At 38.6% G+C, this 16,956-nt stretch overlaps 1 protein-coding gene across 2 annotated transcripts in view; it reads right to left on the reverse strand.

Annotated features, from left to right (window-relative positions):
- Nucleotides 1–16,956, reverse strand: part of TPK1 (thiamin pyrophosphokinase 1) — a 299,636-nt gene that overhangs the window by 106,313 nt on the left and 176,367 nt on the right. For both annotated transcript variants that reach the window (XM_063405764.1, XM_063405754.1), the window contains one exon: nucleotides 108–254. In XM_063405764.1, the coding sequence (XP_063261834.1) occupies nucleotides 108–254 (147 nt within the window). The remainder of the gene's footprint in view (nucleotides 1–107; nucleotides 255–16,956) is intronic.

Below are 16,956 nucleotides of genomic sequence, written 5' to 3' on the forward strand. Positions count from 1 at the left end.
CAGCTCTGATCCTACTGATAAAGTGAGCATTTAATGGTGAAAGACCTGTGGTGTCAGGTTGGGTGCAAGGTCAGTTTTATTACAAAGTAACTTTTCACAACACTTACAGGTTGAAGCAGGTAAATCAGCGAGCACTCCTGGATAACTATCACTGGAGAAGGAGTGATATTTGTTGCATGAAAAAGTGTTTCCACTGATGCCATTGTTTGGTCAAAGCGTCCTCCAAGTCCACCCAAAGTCACGATCACATCGATCTAAAAGACAGAACAAAAAGAGTCACCAAGAGAACTCTCAGGAATGATTTTTGGACCCTGAAAATTCACAATAAAATCAGTTTGAGGAAAAAAAAAAAAAAGAAGAAAAAAAAAAAAGAAGAAAAAAATAGTTACTGACTATAGAAGAGTAAAAGTCAAATACAGTTATTTACTTCCATTACTGATAAATACAATTATGTGATTTTTAAGCTGAGTATTAAAGCACTATAATTCCATGGCCAACATGTGACACTTTTTAAAAGGACATAACTGTTCTCCCTAAAATACATACCAGTCTTTTAAGGTATTTACCTGTCTGTCCAGAATATATATGGTCTAGGATATATCACTCCACACATAAGCTCCTTAGGTAAGCATGGTATATCTGAGCCATAGAATACCCAGTTCTTTACATCATTTCATTATTATACTCACAGTTCACAGAGCAAATAAAGGAAATATCAGGTTAGGTCATTATGTGTCATTCTTATTCCTGCCACACAGGATTTCAATGTACAAGCAATATCACTCCAAGGCTGGCCCTGCTCAAGATAAAAATGCTACCAAATGGGAAGTTCAGACACAGGAGTGTGGGAAATCAAGGAACAGAAAATTCTTAAAACATTGTGCCTGCTGGCCCAGACATAGAAATGAACATAGAGTTTGACTTACGACCTTGGAAGAGGCTTCCAGATTTGAAGACCATAAGCAAGAATGGGGATTTGTAGTTTATGCAGAAACATGTTAAGCTAGGTAGTGGAAAGTTTTAGAGTAAAAAGGTTTGGCTAGAGAATTCATTACAAAGGTAGTAAGAAGTTTTAAGGTGCAGTACTGTAGGTTTGTGTGTCATTATACAATTCGTTATGAAAATGTGCACTGCGGCAAAATGTGTAAAATAAAATAACTAGCGATAGGTGTGAAAACACCTACAAACTTTGTGGCAGTAGTTTATTGGCTAATAAATCTTTAAAAGACTTTGTAACTAGAGATCTTGTGACTACTGGCTACTGACCCCTGACTTCTGATGAAGACACTCTCACATGAGACTGTAGAAGACAAGAGCAGTAAGTCATGCTTTAGCACGTGTCTCAGTAGTCCCGTCTCTCGAATATCCCGATAAACTGCTGCCTGTGATACAGGAGCACTCTCCAGTCCCAGTCACACAGAAAACACCATCTGACTGCTTGCAATATGCCACGGAGTTGGACTGCTCCTGCTCAATTCTCTCACACAGGTGTTCCAGACTCTGAACACTTTTATTTCCTATAAGCAGAAAGGGAGCATTCAAAAGGCTTGATTAAGAGCTTATGGGTCCTTAAATAAAAGGTCACTGAGTGCAAAGTATTATCATTATTATTACTTCCATTATGTAGATCAGTTATGTTCAGTAACTGTATTTTAAAAAATTAACACTAAGTTATATCTAGGGCCCTAAGACATTGCAGCTCTGGAGTCTTTAGAAGCTCCTTTGACAATGGCCATCTGGTTGAGTCTCCAACTTTACAGAGCTTAAGTCTACGGTTTCTGTGATTACATGAAGTTTTACTCAACCCAAGAGCCACATAATGGTACTCTGTGTATATGGAATGATGTATTAATAGCATCAGCTTCTATTTTTATTACCAGGTCTAGGGCTTTATGATTCTGTTGAATATTGTTTTGCATGGAAATTAAGGTCTTGAAGAGATATACCATCTTTCTCACTACCACCTGGAAAATTCTTCAGAGGCCAGAGTGGATCAATATAACACACTGCACTAGCAGCAAACACTGAAACAAAAACCCCTATCCTTGTACTGCTGACAGCATGTATTTTCTGTGCAGATTACAGATCACAGAGCCAAGTGTACAATCAAAAGAATATGAATGGTAAGAAAACCTACCTTAAACAGAAGAAAAAATAGCAAAAGGTAAAAAGCATGTGTTCCCAGCTAAGCTATAATACCATAATATACTTTCCCTTTTATTGATTCCACTTTAGAAACAAACTGCTTTTGTTTCACTGGTGGTGACTGTGAGTTAAAAGGGTGGATCTATTCTCTGAAAACAATACTACTACTAAGACCCACCAACACCCATCAGTTCCCTACCAGACAACCAGCACTAAAATGCTCCCCTCCTTCCCCAAGAGAGGCCACAATGAGAATCAGCTATACTAACCTGGAATCACAGTGAACTTAAGGTGGCTTGACAAAGGATCAGGATCCACATGTAGTTTTTCTTCTAAGCAATGGGACTGAAGCTCTAATATTAGCCTAGATTAGTCTTCAAGAAACCAAGCAACTACTGTACAGTTTCTTGGTCTATATATATCTCATCATATACAAAATTGTTTATTTTGGCTTTGATGATTGGTAGCAATATAAAAGGTAAGAATGAAAGAAATAGAGAGTTCCTTTGACTTGGAATTGAAATGCTGCAATAACATTCTAAATGTGTCTTCCTTCCCTTGTAAACCCTTCTTTGTTGTTATCACACATGTATTTCCCATGAAGTACAGTACTCAGCTCAAGTGATGAAGTGCACAGAACCACAGAGTTCTGTGGTAGAGACTGCCAGAACACTGCAAGTTGAAGAAAAATGTAGCAAAAAATCCCTTGTTATATTTTCAAGTAACACAGAATCCTGCTCAAAGTCCTAATTCTTATTCAGTTGTAACAGTGCAGTCTTGTGGATTGGTTATCAAAAAGGAAGAAAATAAAACCAATATAGGATGGAGTAGATACATTGAAAGGGCATTCATAAACCAGAGGCATGGGGTTGAGGTGTGTTGGGAGAAGGATAATGAAGGTATCTGAAAAGGGAATGTATCTATTATTTAGGGTTTGCATGGATTGAGAAAATGAAAAACACAAGTATGTGACAGGTATGCAAACAAACCCAGCTGGAGTATGAGAGGAACAGACAGAGAAAAGCTAAAATTCTGCACTTCTATGACAATTTATAGTACCACCTTTTACTGGATAATCTTGGCAGAAGTGACAGACACCCAGACATTGTAGACTTTTAGAGCCTTTATTTGAAGGTCTAGGTATTCACACTTTGTTTATTAAAAACACCAAAAAACACAGGCTAAGTGCAACCAAAACCTCAAGAACTTTTTCACCCTAAAGCTATCACCTCTGTTAAAAAAACAAAAAAAAAACCCACCAAAAAAACCCAAACCAAACCAAACCAAACCAAAACACAAAAAAACCCCCAACCAACCAAAAATACAACACAAAAATCGTAAACTATCAAAACAATCAGTTCCTTGCCTGCAATCACTGCTCCTGTCACTCTGCCAAGAACTTAAGAAAATGGACGTGCCATGAAGGCATGCACACAACTCTTTGTCATTCCAGAACGTAAGACAAAGTGAATACCCAAGGACTGGTACATTTAGATATTTCCATGCTACAGAGAGGAAAGGCCATTCATTTTGCACTATGATTTCCTGTATACCACAGGCCACATAAATAATCCTGTTACTGCTAATGAGCCCAGCAGGCAACATTTGACTAACACACTGTACTTCAATTTAAATGTCCATGTTTCACTTAAATGTCCCATCACCAGGACCCTTAAATAATTTGTTTTAATACTGTGCCATTCATTTCCTGAAAAAAAAGGACATAAAATCACAAATAACTACAGCGAACAGCTGAGATCATAGCAGATATATTCTCTTGGACTATCTAAAACCTGAATTAAATGCACAGTATCTTTAAAGGTTATCAAGCTTTAACTTAGAAATAGTTGAAGATCTAAGGGTAGGATCCAGTCACCTTTAAAAGATACACCCATACATTAGTATATCTTGAGAAAGTTTTAGAAGTAACTATCAAAGAGCAGGGCAGTTAAGAGGAGAAGGAAAGCATACAGCAAGACTTTGTGCTGGCAATTCAGGGATGTATTTTTCCTGCTCCTGCAAACTGTAATTTAGAGGGTGCAGCAACCAAGGGGAACTGAGGCTCTCACCACATCAGATTCAAGTTGCTCAGGTTCCTGCTTCCACTCTCACAGAGACTACTGAAATGGACAACGTGCTGTAAACTCCTTGCAGGCTTGCCAAACACTGTGAAAGCTGGCCCAGCTGACATTCCTCTTTCTAGTATAAATGGGTTAAATGCAAAGAAGATTTTCACTTTATGACTGAGGAACATGCATTCAAGGACACAGGAAGCTGGGAACTTCTTGGAGTGGGTGAAAAGAATGCAATACCTAGCTTTGCAATGTCAGCATAACCACGACATATAAGAATGAAGTCCAATGCTCAAATTGACAGCAATGATGCCCACTCTTTCCAAAACCATACTCATTATCTCTGATAAGAAATCCTCTCCCCAGGGAGAGGACAGATAACTCAAAGGATTTTCTTCCCCATGAGTTCAGTTTTAGCCAGACGACTTGCAAAGAAACATGCCTAAGTCTCAGGGAGGTGGGTAAATATAATAAAGGAAACAAAGGAAACAAATTTACTGACAACAACCAGCAGCACTGAACCAACCGCAAAGAAGATCTCCCCTAAAGGAAAAAAGGAAGACAAGAGTAATCAAGATGTAAAAGTTCTGGAGTCATGACTAAACCTCCCCCTCCTCTGAGATCATGGAGACCATCCATTGTTGATATCCAAGATACAAGTATGCCAATTACAGGTTAGATATCTGATTGGAACGTAGCAAGCTTTAGCACCTTCTCACTTCACTGAAATTCTTTCATCTTCCACAGCTTTTATTAATTTTCTAGAATTCCTCAGATTATTCCTTTAATTTAATTTTTAAAGGAATATGACATAGACAACAAAATTATCATAGTAATATGCATAGTATGTTGGAAGTTTATTATGTGCTGAAATATATATATATACACACACACATGTATATATCATTATCTCATGTTGAAAAACAAACAATTAAGTAGTAGTGCGAATGGTACATTTATTATTGCTTTATTGGTTTGTCACTTCATCAGTTTTGGCCAGTTTACAAGAAAAGCATTTTCTTCTTCATAAGGCAATTTGTCAGCTCAGGATGTGATTTAAATTGTTTTCTGTTCTTTGCATCAGCTTCAGTACCGAAGAGTTTAAAACACACCAAGCACTTCCCTTGATAACAAAGGTGTCAGAGTAGATTTTAACTCATTTGCCCATAGCTGTGTCAGAGCTCTAATGCTGGCTAGTTAAGTAAGTTTTTTATATCATCCTCAAAATTGCAATGTAAATTTAATGGACTAATAAAATCCCACAATCCAATGTTAAATATGTAGCAAAATGTTGTCCACTTGAGTTGATTATACAGGCTCCCTAGCTCAGTGTTTTACATAAAAGGTATAACACTCATTTCTGCAGAAATGAGATGCTTAATCACACAGCAGCATCTGAACTTTGCTCAGGTAGAATCCTCTTTACTTTAGCCAGAATTTTCTTGTTGCTCCAGCCATCTGACTTTTCCTGGGAACAAGAGCTCTCAGTCAAAGGCTGCCATCCTGTGCACCTGAGATGATAACCTTCAATCAGCTTCATCCTCACCTCACTGACTCCACTAATCTATATATTATATTGTTCCAGCTCCCTCACAAAGCATTTCTTCACTTTCTTACAGTTTTTTATCTTCACTTTCTTACAGTTTCACCCAAGTGCTTTCTCAATTGGTAATTTCTAATAAGAGGTTAATTCTCTCTGGTAATGACAGTAAGTATGCAGACAGATTGCAAGAAACATGTATGATGGTAAGATGGAAATGAGAAAGATAATCTCAAAATCCAGAAGTAGACTTGAGTGGATGGAAACATTTTAAGCTTGGTTTTACCAGTGACTTGTGTTTCCATTCTGGTTGAATAACTATTTCATCTCAAAAAATGAATCTTTGGCTTTGCCCTCTCTTGCAGGTAAATGGAATGTCTCAGAGTGTATATAACATAATCTAGCATTAGTTGTGGAACATAAACTTCACAACCACTGACTTAATTTTTTGTTACTTAAAGAAACCCAATCGACAAAATCCTTGTGAACTGCTGGATCCCAAGCAGTCTGAATTTGACTTCCTGCTTTTGTGCTGAATATTTGTGTATAAGCTTGGTCAAACAATGCTCACAGTGCCTGAGGTAGAGAGGTGACACCAACTCCTGCTCTGCTGGTCAGCTGTAGCAAAGCTCTACAATTCTTTCTGCATGTGAGATCAGCATCACTGGAATTCTTTAGCACCTAAGATTTTCTGCGTGAAGAGTTTCTCTGTACTCCTAACTGTTACCATGCTGTTCTGAGTAGGTAAAAGCTCTAGAATTCTTCAAGCAATCTGTTTACTGATGCTTTGGAGGAAAATGTGTGCTGGCTTTGATCCAGATACATTTATTTTGTGAATGAACAAGGATTCCAGGACTATCAATCACTTATGTTCTGAAAAATCATAAAATCTTCTCATCTTTTAAAACAATATGAAAAAAACACTCACAAGCTAACCATTCTCCTACCATAACTGAACTACTGAACTATATACACAGCATGTACTGTGGTATCACCACTATGGAAGTGTGAAATCAAGAACTAAACTGTCATATTCCTAAGAAAGAAAGGCCTGGACTTGTATTTGGAGCAATGCGAAAGAAAGATTATGAAAGATTATACTAAAATGGTCTAGCAAATATCTTCAATGATCTAATAGCCACTTGCATCCAGCACCAAAAGCTGTTTGGCATATGCTGTGGTTTTAGTCATTCTGAATACTGCCTCCAGGAGTTAAAATAAGAAAATATAAACTAACTACAAACTCTCATCAATGAACAAATCAAGGAAGGAAAAAAAATCTTCTTCAAGAGAATCTGTTCATTGTGAGCTTTGTATCCCATATTTCTCTTAACTCTGGCTGTCAGTCTTTCCCCTAGTAGCCTTTCTCCCTTTCTCTCCAATACATTTTCATGTTGTCACAAGATCAGCAGGGCAACACAAATACAAGCACTGCTTCTCAGCCAGCAGGGCTCCCACCCCCTGAGCTGATGCCTCATCCCCGCGCAGATCCCACACCCCTCAACCAGAGCCAGCCTGCAGCCCGTGCTGGAGTTAACCCAGTCCTGCAGCGCCTGCAGGTGGGAAGGACACTGCACAGGAAGAGGCTCTATGTTGCAAAGAGCTTCTCTTCAAAGCCTCTATTTTCTTCCCCCAATGGATACAGGTCACGTTCCAAACCAGGCAGCCTTGCTCTGGACTGTGGCTCCTGCTGCAGCCTGCTTGGCAGAGTCTTGTACAGGAAGGTCCTTGGCTGCTCAGGACCTGATGGATCAGACACTGTAAGTTCTGCCTGCCAGCCCACAAACATTATATATATCCTGTATCAGTGAGAGTGTGTGTACCTTTGCCTATCTCCATGAGCCCAGACAACTTCCCTTTGACTTCCCTTACAGTTCTGTGCCGGGGTAATCTCAGCTGGCTGCCAGGCATTCACCCAGCCTCTCTCACTCCCTCTCCTCAACAGGACGGGGAGAAAATGAGATGAGAAAGCTCATGGGTCAGGACAAGGACAGGAAGATTCTTAATTATGAATTACCATCACAGGCACAAAAGACTTGACTTGGGGAAAATTAATTTAATTTATTGCCAATTAAAAATCAAGTTAGAGAGGAAAAAAAAAATACAAAACTAAACACACCTTTCCATCACCCATCTTTTTTACAGGCCCAACTTCACTCCTTCATTCCTCACTCCTCTATCTCACCATTTCCCTGAGTGGCACAGGGAAACAGGGAGCTCTGAACAATTCATACTAGCTCCTCTCTGCTGCTCCTTCCTCATCACGTTCTGCTACAGTTTGGGGTTCTCTCCACAGAATCCAGCCCTACAGGAACAAACTCCTCTGGGGTGGGTCACCCACACGCTGTGGCTCCTGCCAAGAGCCTGCTCCTGTGTGGGTTTGTGTTCACAGCCTGCAGCTTCCTTCAGGGCACATCCACCTGCTCTGGCCTAGGGCCCTCCAGTGCCTGCAGCATGGACATTTGCTCCACCCTGGTGTTCCATGGGGTGATACCTGCTCCACCATGGGCTCCTCTGTGCAGGGTGCAGCTCCCTCTGGAGAGCTCCACCTGCTCTGCTCAGGGCTCGCCAGGGGAATCTGGAGCCCCTTCTTCTGCTCTTTGTCTCTATTTTCCCCTCACCCCTCCCTGCCTGGGCTCAGCTGTGCCTCTCCCCATCGACACCTGTGTGCTCCACCAGCACCTGGGCACACACAGCCGATTGCTCATTATTTGCCTTTTTCTCTAGAAGGTTGAGATGAAGAGAAGATATCTATTTCCTTTCCCACCACAACTTCATGTGGTTCTGTTTCAGCTCCTGCTCAGATGCTGGTCCAGGACCCTTGGAAAGCCCACAAAACAAGCTAAAAAAAAAAGGGTGATATTTTGAGGCAACGGGGTAGAATTTCTATAGCCAAGGGTGTCCATATGAAACACTCTGCCAGCTGCCCACAGGCACCCACACCCCCATGAACAGGGAATGCTCAACACTGACTTCAACGCTATTGAGAGCTGAGGCCTTTTCCTGTGACTTTCTAGACCAGGTATGTCTTTTCCGTAAAACTAACTTTCTGCCTGGTTTTGTTTTCAATTTTGTCATATTCAGTTTAGGTGTCAAATTTTAAGGAAAGAATCATAGATTTTTAAGGGGAAACATTCCATATAAAATAGAAAACCTAATGAATCTCAATTTCCATTATATATATGCACGCACACATTCTTTTATTTTTGTTTTGTTTGTTTCATCTGAGTTAAGAGTAACAACTGAGGCACTTTCCCATTGTAAAATTTAGCAGTGAAGTCTGTATAAAAGACATCACAAGTAAGGCAGAGCTTTGGAGGACCTTCACTCTCTTGCAGCAGCATCTGAGAGGACATAACTGCCTGAGGCATTTGTGCCCAGCTAGGGTGAGGCATTAGCTCTGCTATTTAAAATGTTTAAACTCGAGTTCACACAGGTCTGAAGATCTTCCAATAGGTCCCAACAGAACAGTAATATTTTCAGCTGCTCTGAACATTAATCTTCATGATGAACAGGGGGATAATACCCTGTCCTATTATACTCCAGGGACAGATATAAGACCTGAAACTAAAGATGGAAAAATTTTGCTGTGTCTCTCAGGCCTTTTTCTGTGGATGGTTCCTCTTTTGAGTGATTTCACTGAATACCTGGGCAGTACACAATGACTTTTTTTTTCCAAAGGGAGTGCAGACTTGCAGAAAGAAGTCTTGAATTTATACATTTGTTTCAAAGAAGCTGGACATATTTTTTACTGAAGGAAGTACATTATGATCTGGATGTCAATTTTCCTTTTCAGTATAGGTTCAGTATTTATAGCAAGTAAGTTAAACACAGCCTGAGTAATTACAGAATGTATTTTATTTTTCTACACTGTCCTCTAGACCGTATAAATTTAGCCACACACTTAAAAAGAAATGAAGCATGATTTCTTAAACTGGAGGCACTTGTGAAGCTGTAAACATTTTATGTTCACATTTAATTTGCAGAAAATATTGAGCTTTAATTGTTCAGTATTTAGTTGTTCAGTTGTTTAAAAGGGAAATGTGATGGGTTCTTTAGGCAAGTTGAAGAGACCATCCCCTGCCAGTGGCAAAGTAAAAGGTAGGTGATTTAACAAGGAATAGCATGAGCATCAGAACTAGCAAAGCCTGTCTGCCAGGGCAGCTCTGCTATGAAGACCCTTCAGTCCCTACTTTTGTTGAGCTCGTGCTGCTGCCTTTTTTAACTGTGGGAATACTGTAGGGGCCTTTCATTTGTTACCAGGCTGCCTCATTTTCTCAATATTTGTTAAGAGTTAAATTACTCTACTCCCCTCTGCCCCTTCTTGAACCGCTTTGGTATCAGCAAAGAGGGGCAGAGTTAAATGTCAGGAAAAGCCAAAGGATTGCAGAAAACAATGATGCCTCAGGACTACAGGCTAAAACATTTCTGTGTAGTGCCAGCTACACAGTTTACTTTCCTATGGTCTTAATACCTTTCTCTCCCCTCTGCCCCAACACTCTTTTCTAGGTAAGGAAAAGAAAGAGGAACAGCCACCAGCGCTTCAAAAGCTTTTACCACTATTACAGTTTCACTGTTTCTCTTGGCTATTTAAAGGCCATACAATATTACATTAAGAGGGAATATGTCATGGCAAAGAACCCCAAAACAATCCAAGACCAGAAAGGAAGCATTCCTATATACACTACTTAGGTTAAATAAGTTTCTTTGAATAGGATGAAAAAAGAAGCCACAGGAGGAGTTAAATTGTTGACTGATTCACTCTCTGCTTCAAGGACCAGATCACTGCAGATCATGAAGTTAAGAAAGTGTGCTCTCTAACACGAGTGTTTCTAACACTCAGGAATGTAGAAAACTGCTAGAAGTTTTTATGAAACTATTTCCACAACAGCCAAAAAACTTCTCATTCTTGACAGACATCTCAATTTAGTAAGAAGAAACCACATTTGAGATGTAAAAAATGTTCTATTATAACCTGCAGATATAATTTATCATACTAGCTCAAATTTCTTAATATACTTAACAATAAACTTACATTCCATTAACTAAACAGAATCTAATAAAAACAGTTGTAACTTTTGGGAGATTTCATAACACCACCAGTATTCATGTGTCAAGCAAAAAAAAACAAAATCCACACCTAAGTTATTCATGAAAATCTCAGGCAACAAACTGAGCTCTCAGTCCTTGAATTGCAAAAACATTCCTGGTGTCAAAAGATATGGCTGTTCAAGATCTCCCACTACAATATCCACATCCAAGACTGTGTCAATGCAAGTGTGACAGTCTTTTGAGGATAATGATGTGTCCTTGTAGCCCATCCACTTTCTCAGCATGGGGGCAGTTACATCAGCAATACCTGCTCTCAAGGAAGCTGTGCTCCTGCAAAGCAGAACGGGCTGAAAGGAAGAGGAGAATCACATCTCCTATGAGAAAGTTACAAACAGAGCAAAATTTGTGGTTGCAAAGGGAACATTGCCTGTAGTAACCTCACGCTTTCTGTTCCAAATATATTTAGCCTTTGACTAAGTTGAGAGAACAGTTGCTGGCTTCCTTATTAGCTTCTGCAGTCCTGTTAATGAGCATATCTTTGATCTCTCAAATCCCTTGAACTGCCTAAATAAACAGTATTTTTCCCCTTGTTCTTCCTCTCCCCAAAGCTACATATGGGATTTAACTTATTGAACAAACTGAAATCAATGTGTTCTCCAGAATCCCTGCCCTGCTTGTGTCTTAAAAAAAATATTGTCATAGGTCCAATACAAGTCCCAGTAGAGCATACAAGGATTACATAAGAAAATTTCTTGGTATGTGACACAGTGTTCTTGCAGACACCCATATTGCATAAAATTATATGAAGGCAAAGATACTCAGCATGTCTTGATGTTCACAGCTATAGTGGAACAGGAAGACACCCTACATGATATTAGGGCTTCTCTTTGGGAACTGGCAAGTTCTGATATCCTGTGTTATAAGAAATGCATTTTGCCATAGCTGTACTATGGGAAGCATTACAATACTTAGGCAGTAGGAAAGATGGATTAGATACTGCATTCCTTGAAGGCAGACTTGGACCTTAAGAGTTAAAAAGTCTTCAAGGATATGTCTGAATACCCTACAGTAGGGATTTATTCCTGTTGAAAAGTATTATGAAATTCTACATTTTAGAAGTGGGAATTAGCAGGAAACACTTTAGATCCATTTGTTTCTTTTGGACAGGAAAGGTTTATGAAGATTACTATTAATAACTCATGAAAAAATCTTTTGATGCAGCACTTGACAGAATAAGAACCTTTTCATTACACATATTTAACTTCCCCTAAAATATATCTCATTTGCATTTTTATTCTCCTTCTGTGAAGCATTAAGAAGAAAAACTCAGCAGTACCACCAAAACTGAACAGGTTTATTCTCAGCTGTTCCTTCCATACAGGATTTGGCAATAAATTCACAAGCTTCAGTGTCCTTATGGTCCTTCAGGTCCAGTGGTGAGGCACTGGAACTGGTTCCACAGAGAAGTTACGGATGCCCCATCCTTGGAAGTGTTCCAGGCCAGGCTGGATGGGCCCTGAGCAGCCTGGTCTAGCTGAAGGTGTCCCTGCCTGTGGCTGTGGGTTGGAACTAAACAATCCATAAGGTCCCTTCTAACCCAAATCATTCTGTGATTCTGTGATTCTATAAAAGCTTCACATTTCAGCTTCATGTCAGCTTTGGGATTTTTCCAGTCTGCCTCTCTCCCCCATTTTGGTATTTAGTAACTTCCCTGTTCTCAAATCCTGGTAACAGACTATCCTGATTCCTAGGCTTTGCTTTAAGAGCCATTCCCACTACTATTCTGGATACTCAAAAGTCTTCAGAAACTAAAACAAGCAGTGTTCCATCTTGAAATTACCAACTGCCAACATGAGCAGCAAAATTATGATTTAGTTAGGAAATGAAACCAATCTATTTACTGCTAAAAAAAGCATTGCAGTGCTTTTTAATAATAAACCTCAACTGATAGGCAAGACCAAAACTAAGCCAAACAGAGCTCAGTATTTGCAGTACTTATACCCTTTCTCTGCCAGACTCATCTTTATGAAAAAAAAGTTACTCTCTTTTAAAATATCTTCTGATTTTTGTTTTAGGGTACTTTGGGTTTTACTTCAGGGCTTTTTCTTCTCATATAAAGAGAAACCAGAGAGGGCTTAGTAAGTGGTTTGAACACTGCACAGCTGAAGGACATGAACATCACTGTCTTCTCTTTGGCACTTTAAAAACACAGGACTTCACTAACTTGTTTAGCCTTGCTCAACATAAAAGAAAGTAGGCTGATTTGACTTTTAAAAGTACAAAGGGAAGAATGCTTGCATTCGCTTGAAAGAGTTAATACCCTAGACTGCTGACTGATTGAATCTCTGAAGTGTAATTTTAAAATGGAAATGTTAGTAGAGTACCCTTTATAGCCAAGGGGTTTTAGTTGGTTTGGATATTTTCCCTTTTTCATATTGACACTGGTGCTTTTATCAATTTAAACACACTAACATTAAACCACTAAAAGGCATGTAGGTTTCAATAAAACTCATTTTTTATATCTTCAGCCCATATAACCAAATGAGCTGCTTTAACTTTTTTTAAGCAGAAAAGATAATAAAGCTAAATGAAAAGTCCCAGAGCTTAGTTTTAAGACTAAATGGTATTTTAGATGAAACAGTTAAGGAAAGCACAGTTTGTAACTCTGAGATAAAGATAATGGCTTAAATCTATCTTTATATTATAAGTATTCTTCTTGGAGCTGCAAAATTGATAAACACACTTTCAGTTCTCAGTGGCATGAGCTGCTACAAGCTGAGTGAGATCAAAAATGCTGTTATTGAAAGAGCATTTGATGAATATTGGGAATTGGAGGATCATTCCCAACTATACCACTAGCATCTTCGTAGACTGTGGACAAATTGCTTCTGTACTTCTGCTTTCCAATCTGCAAATCAAAGATAATAGCATACACTTCTAATGCAAGATCTGTTGATCCCTAAATAAGAGATATTGTAAGCTTGCCTATCATTTTGCCAGTTCAGTTGGTTTCTTGAAATAGCTGATGTTAAGATGAGAGAAAATTAAGAACAGAAAGTAGCATCAGACAGAAATAAATTTATTTGAAGGTCTTGTAATGAAGAAAGGAAAGCACTCACATAACTACAGAATGAATAAAATAGTGATTAAAGCAGTAAAGCAAAATGTGCACACCTAATAGACCATAAACAATGTGAAAGACACACAGCAGCAATAAAGACAGAGTTATTAAGACATTTAAAAAGCACCAATTAGGGCCAGGAAGGAACACTGCCAGAAAAGTTGTGCATCTATATACATGCATGTGCATGTGTGTGCATGCATCCTCACAGTCATGCAAAAAGAGAAATATCTAACAGCCTTTATGTTGGAAAGAAGCTTCAAGAGTCAGATTCTCTTGGTGGAACTTTATTGCTTCACTCAACCAATAGAATGCAATTCACAAATGAATTAGGACTGTGGAGAGGGAAGATTAGGACTGATTCTAGCTTACACACATAAAGGGTACTGCTTTTTCTAAAAATCACTGCAGTATGTAATTCTAAATACATACAATTAGGTGACTTAGATCTCACAAAATGACCTCAATACTGCTTTCTGCATGACTTGGCTATGCAACCAAAATATGCAATGTAAATCAGAAATTAATTACCTTGAGGATCCAGAAACCATTTTAAGAGTGTTTATTTGAGAAATAAGGAAAAAGCAGTCATGAATTTGGCTAATTATTCCAGAAGACAGAATGCTCTTATATTGAACAAGGAGTTCAAGAACAAACAAGGTGTTTTTTCTCCCAGATTGGTATCTCAGATGACCATCAACTCTAGCTGCCTATTTCCTTGTGGTAAAGACATTTCTAAGACTCTTCTCAAACTACCAGTAAAAATCTAAGCTAACGTTTTTGCATCCTTCTTTACAAGCAGGGACACTGAGTGTCTACCTCACCTGCATTCTCAGTCAGTGACCTCCAAGAAAGCTGCTTGACATGGTTATTATTTGTTCAAAAGCTATTTGAATGAGCAACAAGAAAGAAAAGGAGGAGGATAAAAGTGCAGAGATATGGAAAGTAAATCACACAAACTTAATCCCTTTGGAACAAAATATTGCCTTCATATGTTCAAGTGAGCTCAAAAAACGTGCATGACATAGAATTTCCATAGAGGTGACTGATAAATCAGAGCAGAAATTTTATCCATTCAGTGTAGCAGATAAATATTAACTTATTCTCTTACCAATGGAGGGACACTTGTTTTAAATACCTCAGCCACTTAGACTTGGATTTCATCCAGACAAACTACCTCCTGGGATTGTGGATCCATGGTATACATTGAATGCAATTAACTTCCCAGCTTAACATATTGCTACCCAGAAACAGCAGCAAACACAGTGTGACCGTGGCATCAATTTTTAAAAGATACTAGAGAGATACTTTCCTTGTTTCGTAACTTCAACTATAAATCACAGGAAAACAAATTTGTAGTGTCTCTTTGTCTTATTCCTCTTTGACAAGTGCTTTAGATAGAGTGGGGAAAAATCAAAACTGGAGACAAATGTATTTTTTCTAGCACCAGAAAGACATATTCCACCTAGTTAATACTCTCAGTTAAAAGGAAAGCTTTTATGATATTTTACAGAAGGAAAAGAACTCTACTTTGTGACATGCAAGTTTCTCCTTGAGGTCAAAAAACACAAATACAGATAAAGAACCCCTTCTTTATGCACTTCTAATTTTGAGACCCTGGACCTCCTTTTCTTCTCAGCTGTGTGTACCTCTCAGGTGATCACAGAATTCTACAGCAGCTTTCTTCACTGAAAAAATAATTTGCACACTCCTCAAAGATTTTAGGTCTATGTTTGGAACAGTCTGTTGTCTTACCACTTGACATTTTCTATGGCAAAATGTTACCCATAAAGAAACCTAAATTAAGTGCAAATTTAGGTATTTGAAGAGGACAGAGTTTCAGAAGAGCCAAGAGGTTGCATCCATAAACTTAAGACAGTGTATTTTGCAAGCACTCAGAATCTCTGTGTCATTTGGGGACCAGACATCAAGATACCCTCTGCATTATCAGGACATTCTGAAGAACCACCAAACTTCCTACTAAAGAATTATATCCAATGCTTCTGAACAAAGGGAAAATTAGAAACTGAACTAATTATTTATAGAGTTGTGATACAGTTTTGTCACACATTTGCTTAAGTTTCACATTTTAGCTCCCAAAGTGGAGTCAATGACTTCTTCAAATTCCTTAGTCAGAGAATGCAGCAGACCAGAAGTAGAAATGCATTATGCTTTATCTAGTGCATGAATAAGATAGCATCTTATTGTGTTTTATGGAACAGGCACAGCAAACAAGAAGTAGCTATAGCATTTAATGAATATGGTCCTTAGTTTTAGAAAATTTATCTATGTTACTTCTTGCACCTCTGAAAAATTCAGACTTTATTTAAAGCACACCTTTAACACGTAACAGCATACAATTGTAACTGAACTGAAATCTGAGGTTTAGTGCATTGGTATGAACACCACACAATTACTGCAATTACACTCAGGCTTGTACTTTACAAAATATCCTCAAAGATTACAACATGGTATCCTTTAGGCAACTGAACATGGCTTTACTGTGAGAGTGATCACAGAACTCAAACTTTTACAAATAGACTACTTATTGTTTAAACACACCTTCTGTAGCTGTCATGTTCCCATTGCTCTCATTTTAACCACATATTGACTATTCATCATAAAACTTCTTGTAATAGCTTAAAAAAATTCCCTCCCTAGCAATAGCTGGGATTAGATAATGAACTGAATCCATGAAACATTTAAGTTATTCATTGTAAGGGCATTTCTATTAAGAGGAAAGTACCTTAGTTGACAAATTCAAAACAAATCCTAGGCATAGGTGGCTCATCTGTTCCAATGGCACTCATTACCATTCCTGTCCTAGATGGAAAGACACCCTTCTGAGCTCTTGTGATGATAAATTATAGGGGAAAGGAAAGAAATTGTTTTATAAAGAGCTTCCTGGCTCACAGCCAGAGAGTAAGAGAAGTGTATGGCAAAACCATCCCATCTCTGTCTATACTGATGGAGAAAAAAAACCTAATGAACAACAGTGTTGTATTGAGATGTAATCTCTCTGGGCA

The sequence above is a fragment of the Prinia subflava genome, chromosome 1, assembly GCF_021018805.1.
Source record: "Prinia subflava isolate CZ2003 ecotype Zambia chromosome 1, Cam_Psub_1.2, whole genome shotgun sequence".
NCBI lineage: Eukaryota > Metazoa > Chordata > Aves > Passeriformes > Cisticolidae > Prinia > Prinia subflava.